Here is a 15817-nt window from a genome sequence, read left to right as displayed (position 1 = left end):
TATATTTTTAGATAATTGTATTAATATATTTTAGATTTTGGGTTATTTATTTTGATTATTAATTTTGTGATCTTTTATTTTAGTAGTATTATTATATTAAAATGGAGTGTTACATAATCTATTGTTTGAATATAAAACTAAATATTAATTAATCAAATAAACTTTTCTGAAAGAATATCTTGAAATATGCTGAAATATTTAAGATTTGAATTTTAACTAAAATTTTAGGTTATAAAGAATATTTTTCTACTTTGAGAATATATGTCTTATTATAAATCAAATAAAACATTAATAAAGTGTGTTGCATTAAGTATAAGTTATAATAAGAGTTTAAAGGTGATACGAGATAAATAACTCCACAAAAGTAAAGTAGATCATGACGTTATAAAGTAATTCTTACAATAAAAATCACCTATAATGTACTGCTTTTCTTTATATAAGAAGTAAATTTACTTTAGTGATTTTTTAAATTATTACCTAGATGAATAAATATTTGTTTTTAATTTAACCAACCCGACATGTTTGAAAACTAAATTACTTTTTACTAATGTTAGAGCAGTAAAAAGTAATTTAGTTTTTTTTTTCTGTTAATTGTGGATGTAGATAGTAATTGTGGTGGCACAGGAAGCAATAGCACTCAGTTAAACGTGTGACGTGACTGGTTCATTCTTTCTCACTTTTTAGAGTATCACAAGACTGACTAGTGTGTCTTGACGAAGCATCTAGAATTAGATGTGAGCTGAAACATTCACAAAGCGAAAGAGGGAATAATAGCAGTGTAAAATTCAGCTGTTCGGTACTTATTATAATTATTGTACAGGAAAACGGCACACAAAACAAACCAGTCAGAATAACCCATCTAGCTTACAACACAAAATTCAGTACATCCTGCTAAATGCCAAGAAACGACCCTAATTTTCGGAGTTTCCAGATGGAGACCCTGGAAATTTCAAGTCACTGCAGACTTGGGTTTAAACCTGGTGGTAAACTGTCAATTCTTCACAATTTGCAGGCAAGAATGTAGATTGGAAAAAACGTCACAAGTAAAACGGATGCAAGAGTTGCTGCAGGGTGGTATTCCTGTACAGGCAGATGTTGCTGTACTACTGTTTTATAAAGGCACATTAGGAGCTTTAAGGTAAGGCTGCACCAAATAATAATTTAATCCAAATTTCATATTTACTCAATTCATGCTATAAAGCTTCAATATCGTAGCTATTTTGAGTACCAGAAAGTAGTATTTGATGCTCTAACCACAAAAGTCATGGCTCAAGATCACAGCAGGTGAGATTGCTCGTAGTTCAAATTCTACGGGTCATCCAACTCAACAAGTTGTGCCCGTCTCTCAGCGGCCCTCTTCCGAATAAAAATGCCCCATCTCAAAGCTGCCTTAAGCTTAAGCCAGCCCACAACAGCCTTTCCCGAGGAACGGTTTCGTTCATCATCTAAGTGGTAGCTCATGGAGGTCGCAGGCATGTAAGTAGATGATGGATAAGGGTATGCATCTTCTGGGGTATTGAAGGAAGCATGGGATTGCCCGCCTCCCATATTAAATATACGAAGCAAATGCTGCATGTCTTCATTTTCTAGCATCTCATGACTTCTAGTTCGAATCTCCTCCTCTGGAAAGTAGTCCTCAAATCCTCTATAACTAGGATTTGAAATGCCGACACTTTGAAAGCCCGGAGTAGCTGGTTGTCGTGAACCAAGAGTCATCTCATTTTCATTTCTAGGAAGTTGAGATTGGTGTGAAGCATTCAGTATCTGGTTTTGCAGTGGGAGTGTGTTATCAAACTGAATAGAAGAATGAAGATTGTCATTCTGTGGTTGCATTGAGGATCTGGTAGTCGTCACATTATGATAACCTGCACACATTATTGACAAACATCGATGCTGAGGAAAATATTCTTCATATTGATGTATGGTAAATATCAAGTCACTAAATTTATCACGTAATGCTTTCTACTCTTTCACAATATGACACATACCAAATTTGTCACATTAATATCTTAGCATGCATTCTAAAATCTAAATACTAGTTATACAACAAATCTGTTGGATTATAATATATCGACATGCACTCCAAAATCTAAATACTAGTCTTTACAAAAAAAAAAAAAAGGATTTGCTGCCCGGTATGCGGGAAGAATCTGTCCACTTTGATCATTTTCAGAAGAGAAACACTCAGTGTTAGGCGTTGGACTGAGAGACCGTATATTTGTGAGCCGAGTAAGATTTTAATAGAAGTAGTTTTGAATCGTAGAATATGCGATTGAGATGTGCGCCAACATCTCAACCACAGATTTTACGCTAGAATTTGTGTCAAAATAGGGAAGTATTAACTCTTGTAATTAGCTAAATGACAGGTGAAAGAAGGAAAAAGACCAAAAGAGAAAAAAAAGAAAGAAAGGGAAAACGTATGAGGAAACTTAAAATGAAATTAGGCAAAAAAAAAAAGCTTCAAAGGAACTGGTATTGTTGGTAATGTTACAATCTTACGGTTGGAACAATATACCTCCGACTGCTATGGCTGGATCCATTGAAGGCTGCCCAGTAGTTGCAGGAACTGGTAGACTTGGGATGCAGGTCTGCTGATCAAGGGAGTTTGAAATTGAATAATCATGGGAACCCCCTGCAGCTAGAGGATGGGAGGTGCCCAAAGTCATATTCTGATTGGCACTTAGCAGAGACTTGCCATCATACTCAATAACATGCATCCAATTCTCATATGCCTTCTTCACCAGTGTGTCCACATAAACCTACAAGAATGTGAGATTCGCATTTTTCAGAAACTTCAACTTTCTTCGTCAAAAAAAATTTCGTAAACCTTTTTCAACTTCGACTTTCCTTTCCTAGAAAGCAGAACATCCCACCTTTGGCACCTAGATCAATAATGGGTATATTTATACTAAGCCAACTGCCTATCTGATCTGTTCACTCAAGTTAGAAAGAAAAAAAATACGCGGATATTCTATGCCTGAGCCTCTTTTTAAACTAGCAATAAGTTTAGTGTAGTACTGCAAGAACTCAAGAATAAAAGCAAAATGACTTGCAGTGAAGCATAAGATCCAATTAAGTTTTATATTTTTCCTTAGAATCGGACTCCTTCAAGATTAAAAGTTGGATGCACAAACAATACAACCGCAAGAATGAAACCACATCTCAACAAGTGACATGAGAAATCAGATTAAGCATACTATGAAAGAAATCCAACAGTTTAGTCCAAATTCAAAGAATAAATGCAAAATTCAGAGGACAGGTTCGCTTACCTTTTGACTGTCTGAGAGAGAATCAGCAGAGTAATATTGGTCATTGGTAATTAGACCACTCAACTCATAGATGTTATTGAAAACAACACCAACATTCCTTGCACCATCGGGATAATATACATAGAGTTTTCCACTGAGAACACAAGTCTTTGCATGCTCAACAAGAACATCCCACATTTTATTTGACATACCACTCCCGAGAATCTGCATAAGATATCGTTAATCTGTGAAAATTTTGGATGGATAAAATTTTAAATCTTCCCCTGACAAAAAAGTGATTAAATTCTTACATTCCGCAATCTCTGTGGATCTCTGACCACAAGTCGTACGACATCTTCAACTGTATATACTCCTGCTTTATTTAACCTTTTGTGAAATGAACCATCCTTTCCAATCTTCTCCAGTCTCCAGACCTCATCATTCAAGGCAGGTGGGTAATGCTTCTTGTATACTGCAATCCAGAATCAGTTTCATGACAGAAGAAGGGTCGAACAGAAATAGTGAAGTTATACTTACATTCTCCACGATGATCCTTAACGGTGAAAGCCTCTGTTTTGGCTTCACGAATACGCATTCCCTCATAACAATCTGAGGAAACTTTGAGCCCCAGCCTGAACTTCCTACTCCTTATCCAACTAGAGTTGTCTGTAAATGTAAGCTCACCCAATGTTCCTACACCCTCCTTCAGCGTCACTTGCAGATCACCAGCCAGAAGAGGTCTTTTTCCTTCCCGCTCTTTAACTACGTGACTATCAAAATCTTCTTCACTCCAATTATCATCATCCTCGTTATTGAAATCTCCTTCAAGTACAATAACGTCTAGTTTGACACACGAAGCTGAGCCAGATGTAACAACATGGCCTGTTATTGTATCAATCAAAACAATGTGTATGGCGCTGCCATGCTCTCCGTCCACTTTCCCACCAGTAAAGAGGGGAAGGGATAACCTGTTCCTGAATTGTAACTGTAGACTGCTGTCAATAGGGCCTTCTATGCTCTTGGGAGAAGACCTGTATTTTAGTTTGAGTATTAGAAAATTAAAATATAGATACAAATACACTAGGATAAGATAAAATTTATCAAACAAATATGGTCATGAAATTGACCTTGAAGTGACAAAGTAATACCTTCCACTAAGCTTGACAGGGACTAATTTTGCTAAAGCACACTCTACTTCTTCGCTAACCTGTTGAGCAGGAAGCAAGACTAAGATATGAGATATGTCCATGATCAAACATCACTCATGGAAAGTGGCATACATGCAATTAGGTTAACTTAACCTACGGAGTTGTTCCATTGAATTCTATTTGACATGTAAAGGCATTTAAATACACCACAGGACAGAATGATGGCCTTTATCACAATTTTACAAAAGAGCGCCTGAGTCAGGTAAATAAATGTTATTCCAGGAAGCCTTTCTCGCAACACAAGGACTATTTATTTTATAAAAAAATTGACCTTTTTCGGCTTGTTAAGGTTTGAATATGTGATCTCAAGTACTCTATCCAATTTTATCTTAAGCCACACAATAGTGGCATGACTGACATCTAGATTCTAGCCAAACCTATCATCCTCAAGAAGACAGAAGGTTTTTTCAAAATGGGCCAGTAATCCAGAGTTTTTGTTTCAAGGGATGATTAATCCGTACAAGTGATAACTTCAAATAATATATAAGTCCACCCTGAAGCAAATCAATACTACAATGAACTTAATTTTCTTACAACTCTACGAAGAATAGGCTCCAGTGATGAACAAAGTTTCTGCAGACTATCCACCTTGAGGGCTTCAACAATAACGCTGCAAATGATGTGAATAAATAGATAAAACATTAAATTCATTCATTAGATAGATATGACATATCTCAAAGTTTTCTAATACAGTGATAACAAGGCACGAAGTTTCATAATATTGCTGGTACTGTTTTCTAATCAAATTATAGTTTTTTTCTTAGTAATTTCCATAATAAAGGTTATGTATTAATACTAAAATAAAATTTTAATTTTGATTGAAAAACAATATAAATAACATTTTCTATGTTTTCTCCTAAAAACCATTTATATAAACTTGCAAGAAAGAAAATCACAATTTTGGTTCTCTTACTCATATTAAACTTCATCTGTTGTCACATATCTCTAATTTCCTCTCATCTCATCTTAAGCCTCGCTTTTACTAAACCAAAGATCTAATTCACCCATTCTTATTGTTTAGGTTAAAAAAAATCACAACAACTTCACATTTAGTTCTATTCAGTTAATCTGGCAAGAGCTATCCCCGCCCCTCCTTTTTTATCAGCGGTATGTGAACATCCATTCGGGACGTTATTCCAGTCGCGTATTCATTTATATGGTTAATTCACATCAAAACCTACTTTCCATTAATGAACCGACCAAGGTTTTCTCATTAGGACCAAACGCATAGAACGAATATGTATATTATTTGTAAGTCCGAATGTTGTATAGTGACTTTGTATTTTTGGGTTATCATGCATGTCATTGGTGAGAAGTCCACCACTGAGTTTTGTAGAGAGATGTTACTCATGATTATTTCATATACAAAATTTGAACTAGAAAACGTACTTCAAAATTAGAAGCGAGTTAAAGGACTAACTACACATTGGTCAGCAGTGACCACGAATAAAGCTGATAGAAAAAAGAATCATAGTGACTAGTACACTAGAGCTGATAGAAAATTAAGAACAGGAAATGATTCACCTAGCAAGAGCAGGTCGCTTTTTTTCAGGTTGTTCTTCTTCGGTGGAGCCTGAATCTAAGCCGCGCTTCCCCCTCGCCGCGCTGCTCGATTTCTCCATGTACCTCGTCTGCATTATTCTCACTGCTGTCGGATTTCGTCGTCTCTCGTAAAATCCTTTTAAAAAAAGAGACAAAGGATAACGAAGTGTAACTGTCACGGATTCGATGGAACGCGAGCGGATAGAAAAGCAGAAAGTTGAAAATCCTCAGCAAAAGAAAAAAGTGCAGAATCTGAGAAATTTCGCGGAATTTTCTCTGCGGTTCGACGCCTGTGTTAACGAACCCGAGGCACTTTCTGTGAGATTTGTTTCTGCTAAGGTGTGAGTGATAGGTATAATCTAACGGTTTGCGAATCTGGGAGTGGTTGTTGGGCCTGGGCGGTGGGGTTTCGATCTTGCGGCCGCGGGACATCATGGGATTTGGGTCGTCGGATTGAGAATCTTTGTCAATATTTTATTGGGGCTTGCCACGTGGGGTGATTCAGCAGGTGCGTCTGTCACTGTCACTCCTCAACATGATAATAATCTGTCATAAACAGTGTCATGTTGAAATTGCTGTTATAGTTTTTTGCCACTTGGAAAATAATATTCAAGCTCCTTACGTGCCATCCGGAAACAAAAGACTAAACGTAGACCCAAGTTGCAACGCAAGAAAAAGCCTCGTTTGATCCTTTACTTTTCTCACATGGACCCAATTTTTAGTTGTGCTGTTCACTTCTGTGTCGGTTTTTCACTTCAATATGTTGCAATGCTAGAAAAATATTTTTGCATTTTGGGAATTTTTTTCTTTCTCAAAAGCTTTTACAGTTATTAAAATGTAGAGTATATATGGAAAGAAAAGAGAAAAGGGATAAGATGACGTATGAACATGTTGCAAAGTGTCATAAGCACCCACGTTACCTCCAACGATAAGAACAAAAACTCTTTCCTAATCCTCTCATTTGATAAGAAGAGTCAGAAAAAGGTTGTCGCATGATCCAAACCTAATAAACTGAAGAAAATAAAGGAGTTTGGAAAAGATAAATGAATTGAGAATTTTTATTTTTGAAAAAAATAGTTTCATCAAGAAAATTCAATTTTAAAAATTTAATATAATCAATAATCAAACTCCACTACCATGTTGTCGATAGCCAAATCCAACAAATAGCATTTTGAATAAATTGAAATAAATAAATAGATAAATGACATAAGAATATCCGTTATGCTTTGTTGGAACTAGTTACGAAAAGAAGGGAGCGTGAATGTGTAAAGAAATGGAAAATACTTACGTTAAGAAAAAAGTGCATGTATAGGATATAGTGTATACTGAATGGTTATTAATTGCTAACCGGTCACCACTATAACAATGGTTAATCAGGTCACCATTCGCTGCATTAACTAAGGTCAACCAGGTCGAATGATTTTTGGATCAGCGTTTAAGTTATTGGATCAATGGTCGGTTTAGAGTTCATGAGACAAATTATAAATACAAAGGCAGAGCCAAAAGTCAGGTATGTTTTACTAAGACTCCACTACGTTCTATTTACGTCCGATCAGACTTAAATATTAAAACCGTGATAACAGTTCATAAAATCGCTCCTAACTTGCGTCGAAGTGCCTTTTGCAGATACCTCCCCATCAAGAGTACAACCGAACGACATCCAGAGTCCAACCAAGCGGCACAGGTAACTCAAGCATTGGAAAGCAGCAAAGTCACGTCAGAAAGGTTAGTCTCTCAGTCCTACAAATCCCTATCGAAACATTTTGGCGTCCACCGTGGGGCCGAGAGCATGCCGAAGAAACCCAATGATGACCACGAGAAACACGATCGACGCAAAATGTTTCGGTAGGGATTTGTAGGACCGAGAGACTAACCTTTCTAACGTGGCTTTAATGCTTTCAAATGCTTGAGTTGCATGTGCCGCTCGGTTGGACTCTCGATGTCGTTCGGTTGTACTTTTGATGGGGAAGGTACCTGCAAAAAAGCACTTCGACGAGCGGTTTTATGAACTGTTTATCATAGTTTTAATATTTAAGTCCTGATCAGACGTAAGTAAAACGTAGTGGAGTCTCAGTTAAACGTATTTGTCTCATGGACTCTAAACCGACACAGACCTAATAAAATATAAACAGACTTACCTTCAAATCCAGTTGGTTGCTCATAAATCGCATATCAATATCTTTAATAAGATATCCTTGATTATTTTATCTTCTAATGGACCATTGGCCCAATAACATAAACACTGGTCCAAAAACCATTCGACCTGGTTGACCTTAGTTAATGCAGCGGATAGTGACCTGATTGACCATTGTTGTAGTGGTAACCAAACGATTACCAATTAATAAATCGTTCGGTATACACCATCCGATACAATGCAGAAAAAAGAGATCGGACAGAAGCTAATTTTTCTTCACAATAATTGAATTAAGGCCTAGAAATAACAATTAATAAACCGTTCGGTATACACCATCCGAAGAAGCTAAATTTTCTTCACAAGAGTTGAATAAAGGCCTAGAAATGATTACATAAATTTAAATGTAAAAAAATTAAATATATTTAAAATTCCCAATATTGTTTTGAATAACATCTAGTATTTTTTTAAAATTAAAATTATTTTAATACATAGTAGATAGTTGAAACAAAAATAGATTATAAGGCGAAAAAGGAATTATAATGTTTTGTGACGTGGTTTCACAAAGTGGTTGGCGTCAGACAAGGTTTGCAGTTAAGTAAGCAACCAGTATCCACGTAATATTTGTAATAGTTTGCTTATAGCATATCTCTCTCCTCTCAAATGCCAAAACCCGGTTTTTGGTTTTAATTATCATCATCGAACCGGGCTGCAGGTGGGCCATCCCAGACTTGGACCGGCTATGGATCCCCAGCAGCGTCCCTTAATGTCGGACCGTGTCACCGTCAACGGCATCGTAACGCCGCTTGCTCTGCTCGCCGACGGCCGTCTGTGGTGGTCGGAGGGAAACCAACGTTGTTTGTCCGTTGAAAAGGACGTCCTCTCCTTCGTTACCAGTGGGCCTTACATCAAGATCAAGAGTCTTGTCGAGACCCGAGACGGATGCTGCAGCACCGGCGCTCCTGCAAGACTCGCTCGAAACGACGTCGTCTTTATGCCCTCTTCCGAGGAATCGCACAGGCTCTGGTGCCAAAAGCTTAGTGAATTCGTCGATTCCCTCGGTAAATTAAATTTCACCTTTCTCTCGGTACGGTTAAGGTTGTTGTAACTGCGTTGCATGTGTTTATGAAGTCTGAAAGTGTATCGCTAAAAGTTTAAAAAGTGCTTCTCTAAATTTCGATGTACAATTGTGAATTTTAGTGCCAAAATGGGAAAATAAATTTGCTACTGTGAAGTAAGACTACTTTTTAATTCTCCACTTCTCCAAACGGAAATGCAAACGTGTACTGAATTATGTCATAATGTAGGTCGCCCTAAGAGGTTGTTTGTTTTTGTTAATCCATTTGGTGGGAAGAAATCCGCTACGAAGATTTTCGATGAACAAGTGAAACCTCTTCTTGAAGATGCTCAAATCGAAATCACAGTCCAAGGTACTCTAATTCTTTGACTATGTTTCGTTGTTGTTTCTATTTTCCTTTCAAATGTATTTGTATATTTATATGATATGATTTTCCTCAGAAACCAAGCATCAGCTCCATGCAAAGGAAATTACTCATTTGCTAGACATTACCAAATACGACGGGATTGTTTGTGTTAGTGGAGATGGACTTTTGGTAGAGGTTAGTTTCATTGCTAGTATCCTTGTTGCAGTGTGCTATTATTCGTCATCATCTTGTCCACGATTATTAATGCAAAAATTATGATCGTAATAGCATTCGGAACACATTTTTCTGTACGCTTCATGTTTACAATGAATAAATATTGAGCAGTAGCTAATTATGTGTTTCGTCAAACTATACGAACCACAAATTAGGAATTAGAGAGAAATAGGACGAAAAGAAAAAGGAATATGAAAGAAATTTCTCCTTCAAGGGTCACCCTTCCACGGGTTTTCCCTTCACAAAGGGCTAATGCTCAATTTATAGATGACAACCTATTCCCTGGATCCTACTGTTGTACCTCCCTTATCCATATTTACTTAACCCCTATAACTAACTGATTAATATTCAAAACCCCTCTTCTCCTTAAACCATAACACTAACTATTGTTATTTGCATGATAGTAGTTGGTCTTTCCAAACCTTGTTAGAAAAGAAAGATTAATTGAGAGGTGCTCTTAATGTATGAGTTAAACAATATTAGTATCTGCTGCCTGTAAACCATTTTAGTTATCATTTCAAGATGTGCTAATGCTGTACTGGTTTATGGGCTCATGCTCGTGGACTAATTGAAAAGCATATAGTCAATACCTTGATTTTGTTATTTCCTGAGAAACTTAATGGTCTTCGGGGATTTGGTTGTGGTATTCCAATGAATCCCAGAAGATTCGAATGAATGTTATGACATCTGTGGGAATTCAAAACGCAATGTGGTTCACTTCTAAGTTTTTTCAAAACCTGTGCATTCTAGAATACTTTTGCCCTTGTTCACTTTTGATGTCTTTGTTTTTAATTTTTTTTCTTAATCTAACAGACATTGCACATTTTAGTAGGTTGTAAATGGACTTCTTCAAAGAGAGGATTGGGAAACGGCAATAAAGATACCCCTTGGGGTAGTTCCTGCAGGTTTATCATCATCGTTACTTTGTTGAATAGGTTTTATCTAATTAGACTTTATTGCTTTAAAGTGAGAGGTGGGGTTACTAATTGGGTTTTGTTTTGGTTATAAGGTTTATCTTTTGTTATTTGTACACAATAAGTTTTATGGGCAACTATACAGTTTTGTTTTACCAAGCTAAAAAGTTCTTCCATGCGTTGAAGGTACGGGAAATGGCATGGCGAAATCACTTCTTGATTCTGTGGGCGATCCTTGTGAAGTAGCTAATGCCGTTCATGCCATTATACGAGGTTTTGATCCATCCATGTCATTCAAACATGTCATGTCCATTATTTATGTGCTATTATAAATTTAAACTGTTTATTAAATACCAACAGGCAATAAACGACCACTTGATGTGGCTACCATCATACAAGGAGAAATAAGATTTTTCAGTATATTGATGCTTGCATGGGGTAACCACTCTCTCTGTGTAATGGACTATTCAGTGAAGTGGTTGCAGCAGATGTGCTAAAACATCTAGGCTAACTGTTTGTATTTCATTCTTTCTTTTCTTGATTTATCCCCGCCCTACTTGAGTCTGCATATGATTCCAACCATGCAATTCGTTTGACATATTATAAAACTGGAGGTACTATTCTATTTCAGGTCTGGTGGCAGATATTGACATAGAGTCTGAAAAGTACAGGTGGATGGGAAGCGCTCGACTTGATTTCTATGTCAGTAATCCATTTTACAATTTCCACATGTTTATTTATGATGTTTTTCTTTCACTTATATGTGTCTCTCTTATATGGGTAATCATCGTAATTATCTTCTCCTTACTTGGTTTGATGGAAGGAACATGAATAAAAGAAAAATAAGCATTAAATTGCATGCCATGTGCTTTAGTTTCTTGTATTTTACAATGTGAAGCTATTTATGCGATGTAGAATGTCTTCTGATACTTAGTTAAGAAAATACAGTCTTGATTTATAGCACTAGAATAGAATATGGGTCAGTTTGTTACAGATTAGAAAAAACTGATTAGTAAGACAATCTAGCGATTATTGTTTAGAGATTACAAAAATAGCATAAGCTATTTTCAATTTGTTTAGAAATCATAATTTTTTTATAAAAGAAGTGGGTAGTTTTATGACATGCTAGAAGCTATTTTGAATTTCCTCGAAAACTTGCAGTGGGATTCGTTTGACAGATAAGTGATTGAATTTGTTCATTATAGTTTTCTTCACTCACTACTTTCCTGATTCAGGGCCTCTGTCGACTCTTGAACTTGAGGCAATACATTGGATGTGTTTCTTTTGTGCCTGCACCTGGGTTTGAAGCTTTTGGGGAGCCCACAAGTTACCCTGGAAAACCTACTACTAGCAAAGGAAGCAACAGTGATACAAGTGAAGCAGAACATACTAATAAACAAAGGCCTTGTTATCTAGGACCTGAAATAAACGTGGAAAATTTGAATTGGAGAGTTATAAATGGACCCTTTATTTCTGTCTGGCTTCACAATGTGCCTTGGGGTGCGGAAGACACAATGGCAGCACCTGATGCAAAGGTTAGTTTTGAGTGGCTACGATTCAAGCATGTCCTCTTGATTTCTCACACTTCTATTCATGAACATATATAACTGGGAAATGTTTCCAATTTTATATGACAGTGATGACACCATTACTAGCACCGGTTATGTATCAATTTGACAGCATAACACCCTATGGTAGCTGTTTCAAAAAGAAATGATTATTTGCATCTTACTTTTCTGGATTTTAATGATCCACTAGCAAAAATGCATGGAAATTGAAGATTAAAATAAGCACAATAGAGTATAAATATCTCAAGTCTTTGATTGCTGCCTGGATTTTTCACATCTAAGAAAATTCGTCTGAATATTGTTAATGGTCTAAATTTTCTCTTTCATAAGTTTCTGCCTAGTGGGAGACATTGTGTTATACACAAGCTCACATACGGATGCGTATGTATGATAAGCATTATTACTTACGGGCTTGATCTTTTGTTGCTGTGATCTTGTAATGCAGTTCTCTGATGGTTATCTGGACTTGATCATCATCAAGAATTGCCCAACGCTACCATTACTATCAATGATGTCAGAGTTGAATACAGGAGGACATGTAAAATCTCAGTACGTCACGTACCTAAAGGTTTGATCATCAATATGTTTAAGCACAATGCTTTTTGTAGCAGTTACTTCGAGCTTCTGAAATGGCCATGCTTTGGTTTATTTGCGTAAGGAAACTTAATAAAGTTTGTATCTTCACAACATTATGCAGGTGAAAGCTTTCAGCTTGCAACCTGGTCCACGCACCAAGGACCAAGAGAAAGAAGGGATCATAGATGCAGATGGTGAGGTTCTGGCAAGAGGGAAAGGAACTTACAAGTGTGAGGAGAAGACTTTGATGACCTATGATAAATTACAGATAGCAGTGGATCAAGGTTTAGCAACACTTTTTACTCCGATATAGTACTTTTTTTGTCTTGTCATGGATTTTTTCAAACTTACTAGACTAAGTACTAATTCCGTTGGTAGTACTGTGAGATGAGTTTTCACACACAATCTTTGGTTTAATTATTTTTCTCAGCCCATTCACTTCGGTGAAATTTGTTTACAGTTACACACATGTACAAACAGAACCTTCCATGAGTTGTTTATCTTGTACAGCACCACATAAATTAGAGTATACATGATAAAAGTGGGGCCGTGCCCCACTTTGTACTCGTATGATTAAAATCAAATCTTCATTGCTTGATTAAATTTGATAAGGGTCTAAATAACGTTTTACAGTGAAATTTCATGTGTTATGTCTTATTGCAAAAACTTATATTTCTTATATTCTATTATACCAATAACCATTGGTTAAAATAAATAAATTAGTAAACTAGGTTTTGTAATGTTAGATATATTATTTTTATTTTTAATTTTTAATTTGTTATTGTTTTTATTTGTATTTTGGGTTTAGTTTATATTTTTTTTTATATTAAGTTATTGTGTATTAAAAGTTTTTTATTAATTAAAAATTCCAGTTAAACGTTTTAATTATAATATTTTTTGTTTATTGGAAAAACATTGAAAAAAAATTTCAATCTCTGTGAATTTCCTAGGAGATACTAATGCAAATTTCACAAATTTGATTCAGGCGGAGAACACAACATTTGTTCTCAATAGGGATAACAATGAAGGTGAGGATGAGTCTTACTATTTCATTCATAATTATAAAAAAAAAATTATAGGTTATGAAAAAATTACAATATAAATTTCTCTTCATATTATGTTTTTTTAGCTCATTTACTTAAAGGTGCTATAAAATATGTTTCTATTTATTTCAAACGTAGCTTTTGAATAAAATTACTATGATAAAACTTTTAAAAAATATGTCGTTCATGTAAAAAATAATTGTCAATTATGAGGATTGGTTGTTACAAATTTTATAATTCAACTTTGCATTTTTCTTTTTGAGAATTTTAATTTTGAAAATATAAATTATTGAATAAAATTTACATATTGTTTCTAACATTTGTTCCCTCGAATTACTGATAGTTGTATAACGAATATTTGTTGGGTAAAGTTGGTCTGCAAAATATGGGATGGTATTATTATGTTAATGTAATGTAGTCGTTAGATGTTTGTTTTTCAGTTGGCACGTTTTAGTATAGTAATGTGTACTGTGTTTTAGTAAACAAAAATATCTTAAAAAATCAGAAGTTAAACAATTTGTCTTTCTAAAAAGTTGAGTCATTGACATATGCACCTTGAGACAAAGGTTCATTCAAGATCTCTTCAATTTCATCATCTTCACTAATCTCTTTAATTTCATCATCTCTAAAAATAACCATTTAAGCCAGTTACCAATTCTTTCGGATGTCATTATGCCTCTGAAAATTAGATAAGATAAAAATGAAAACTCATTATAAAATCAGTTTTTGTAAGAAATTATTTAACAACGAGTGCTTCTGATTTTTTTCAGGCCAATTACCAATTCCTTTGATGTCATTATGCTTGTGAAAATTATATAAAATTATATAAGATAAAAATTATAAAATGAAAACTTGTTATAAAATCATTTTTTGTAAGATTGTTTAACCGCCAGTTTTTCTAATTTTTTTTCAGTTGAGGCTAGCATAGGATGACAGAGAAAATGTGTGGAGTGAGAGAGATGAAAGATAAAGGATTTAGAAGAATGAGAGATTTGATTAAGGGTTTTGGGGTTTCTTATTTTTTTTAGTTTTGAGAATAAAAATTATTAAAATACCCTTAACCTTAAAACTTAGAATCCATAATATATGAGACTATTGGGGTTTGCTAACTTGTGTAGGCCTGGAATCCATAATATATGAGACTATTGGGGTTTGCTAACTTGTGTAGGCCTGTTTTAACTTGTGTACCCAATAGTCTCATATATTATGGATTTTAAGTTTTAAGGTTAAGGGTATTTTAATAATTTTCATTTTCAAAATGAAAAAAAAAAAGAAACCCCAAACCCTTACTCACCTCTCTCATTCCTCTCAACCCTTTCTCTTTCACCTCTCTCAGCTTTTCTCTGTCATCCCTATTGTAGCCCCAATTGAAAAAATCAGAAGCAATTGTCGTTAAATAATCTTACAAAAAATGATTTTATAATGAGTTTTCATTTTATAATTTTTGTCTTATCTAATTTTATCCAATTTTCACAAGCATAAAAGAATTGGTAATTGACCTGAAAAAAATCTGAAATACTCGCGGTTAAACAATTTCTTACAAAAAATTATTTTATAATGAGTTTTCATTTTATAATTTATCTTGTCTAATTTCCACAAGCAACATCAAAAGAATTGGTAATTGGTCTGGAAAAAATCAGAAACACTAGTTGTTAAACAATTTCTTACAAAAAATGATTTTATAATGAGTTTTCATTTTATAATTTTTGTCGTATATAATTTTATCTAATTAAATTGAAGAGATCTTGAATGAACCTTTGCCTGAAGGTGAATATGTCAATGACTCAACTCTTTACAAAGGCAAATTGTTTAACGGCAAGCGTTTCTGATTTTTTCAATTGGAGCTACAGTAGGGATGACAGAGAAAAGGTTTGAGTGAGAGAGATGAAAGAGGAAGGGTTGAGAGGAATAAGAGAGCTGAGTAAGGAT

At 35.0% G+C, this 15817-nt stretch overlaps 2 protein-coding genes across 4 annotated transcripts; one reads left to right on the top strand and one right to left on the bottom strand.

Annotated features, from left to right (window-relative positions):
- Positions 1–765: 765 nt before the first annotated feature.
- LOC108343146 (calmodulin-binding protein 60 B) lies at positions 766–6385 on the bottom strand. 2 transcript variants are annotated; one of them, XM_017581239.2, is made up of 8 exons: positions 5981–6385; positions 4991–5066; positions 4397–4455; positions 3786–4279; positions 3560–3720; positions 3270–3473; positions 2516–2759; positions 766–1865 (listed from the first exon to the last, which is right to left on the bottom strand). In XM_017581239.2, exons 1-8 carry the CDS (start codon positions 6091–6093, stop codon positions 1309–1311), a joined length of 1908 nt encoding a protein of 635 aa, XP_017436728.1. In that variant the 5' UTR covers positions 6094–6385; the 3' UTR covers positions 766–1308. The 2 variants fall into 2 exon arrangements, with proteins under 2 accessions (XP_017436728.1, XP_017436727.1); XM_017581238.2 differs by having other exon boundaries at positions 4376–4455; positions 5981–6380.
- A 2359-nt stretch (positions 6386–8744) lies between these two features.
- LOC108341077 (sphingosine kinase 1) lies at positions 8745–13448 on the top strand. Of its 2 annotated transcripts, XM_017578694.2 has the most exons (10): positions 8745–9190; positions 9437–9559; positions 9648–9748; positions 10620–10692; positions 10888–10974; positions 11062–11139; positions 11333–11403; positions 11937–12236; positions 12715–12837; positions 12967–13448. In XM_017578694.2, the coding sequence occupies exons 1-10, from the start codon at positions 8872–8874 to the stop codon at positions 13156–13158; spliced, it is 1467 nt and encodes a 488-aa protein (XP_017434183.1). In that variant the 5' UTR covers positions 8745–8871; the 3' UTR covers positions 13159–13448. The 2 variants fall into 2 exon arrangements, with proteins under 2 accessions (XP_017434183.1, XP_017434185.1); XM_017578696.2 differs by lacking the exon at positions 11062–11139 and having other exon boundaries at positions 8746–9190.
- Positions 13449–15817: the final 2369 nt, after the last annotated feature.

This window comes from Vigna angularis, chromosome 6, assembly GCF_016808095.1.
Source record: "Vigna angularis cultivar LongXiaoDou No.4 chromosome 6, ASM1680809v1, whole genome shotgun sequence".
NCBI lineage: Eukaryota > Viridiplantae > Streptophyta > Magnoliopsida > Fabales > Fabaceae > Vigna > Vigna angularis.
Note: the sequence above shows the minus strand (reverse complement) of the source record. Positions and strands in the feature narration are given on the sequence as shown.

Excerpts from the sequence above, each read along its gene's own strand:
- LOC108341077 (XM_017578694.2), top strand. The coding sequence starts at position 8,872 with ATGGATCCCCAGCAGCGTCCCTTAATGTCGGACCGTGTCACCGTCAAC. Across the intron at positions 11,140-11,332 it reads TATATTGATGCTTGCATGGG|GTCTGGTGGCAGATATTGAC; the intron begins GTAACCACTCTC and ends ATTCTATTTCAG. Across the intron at positions 12,838-12,966 it reads AGTACGTCACGTACCTAAAG|GTGAAAGCTTTCAGCTTGCA; the intron begins GTTTGATCATCA and ends AACATTATGCAG.
- LOC108343146 (XM_017581238.2), bottom strand. The coding sequence starts at position 6,093 with ATGCAGACGAGGTACATGGAGAAATCGAGCAGCGCGGCGAGGGGGAAG. Across the intron at positions 3,721-3,785 it reads TAAGGATCATCGTGGAGAAT|TATACAAGAAGCATTACCCA; the intron begins GTAAGTATAACT and ends TCTGGATTGCAG. Across the intron at positions 1,866-2,515 it reads TCCAGCCATAGCAGTCGGAG|GTTATCATAATGTGACGACT; the intron begins GTATATTGTTCC and ends TAATGTGTGCAG.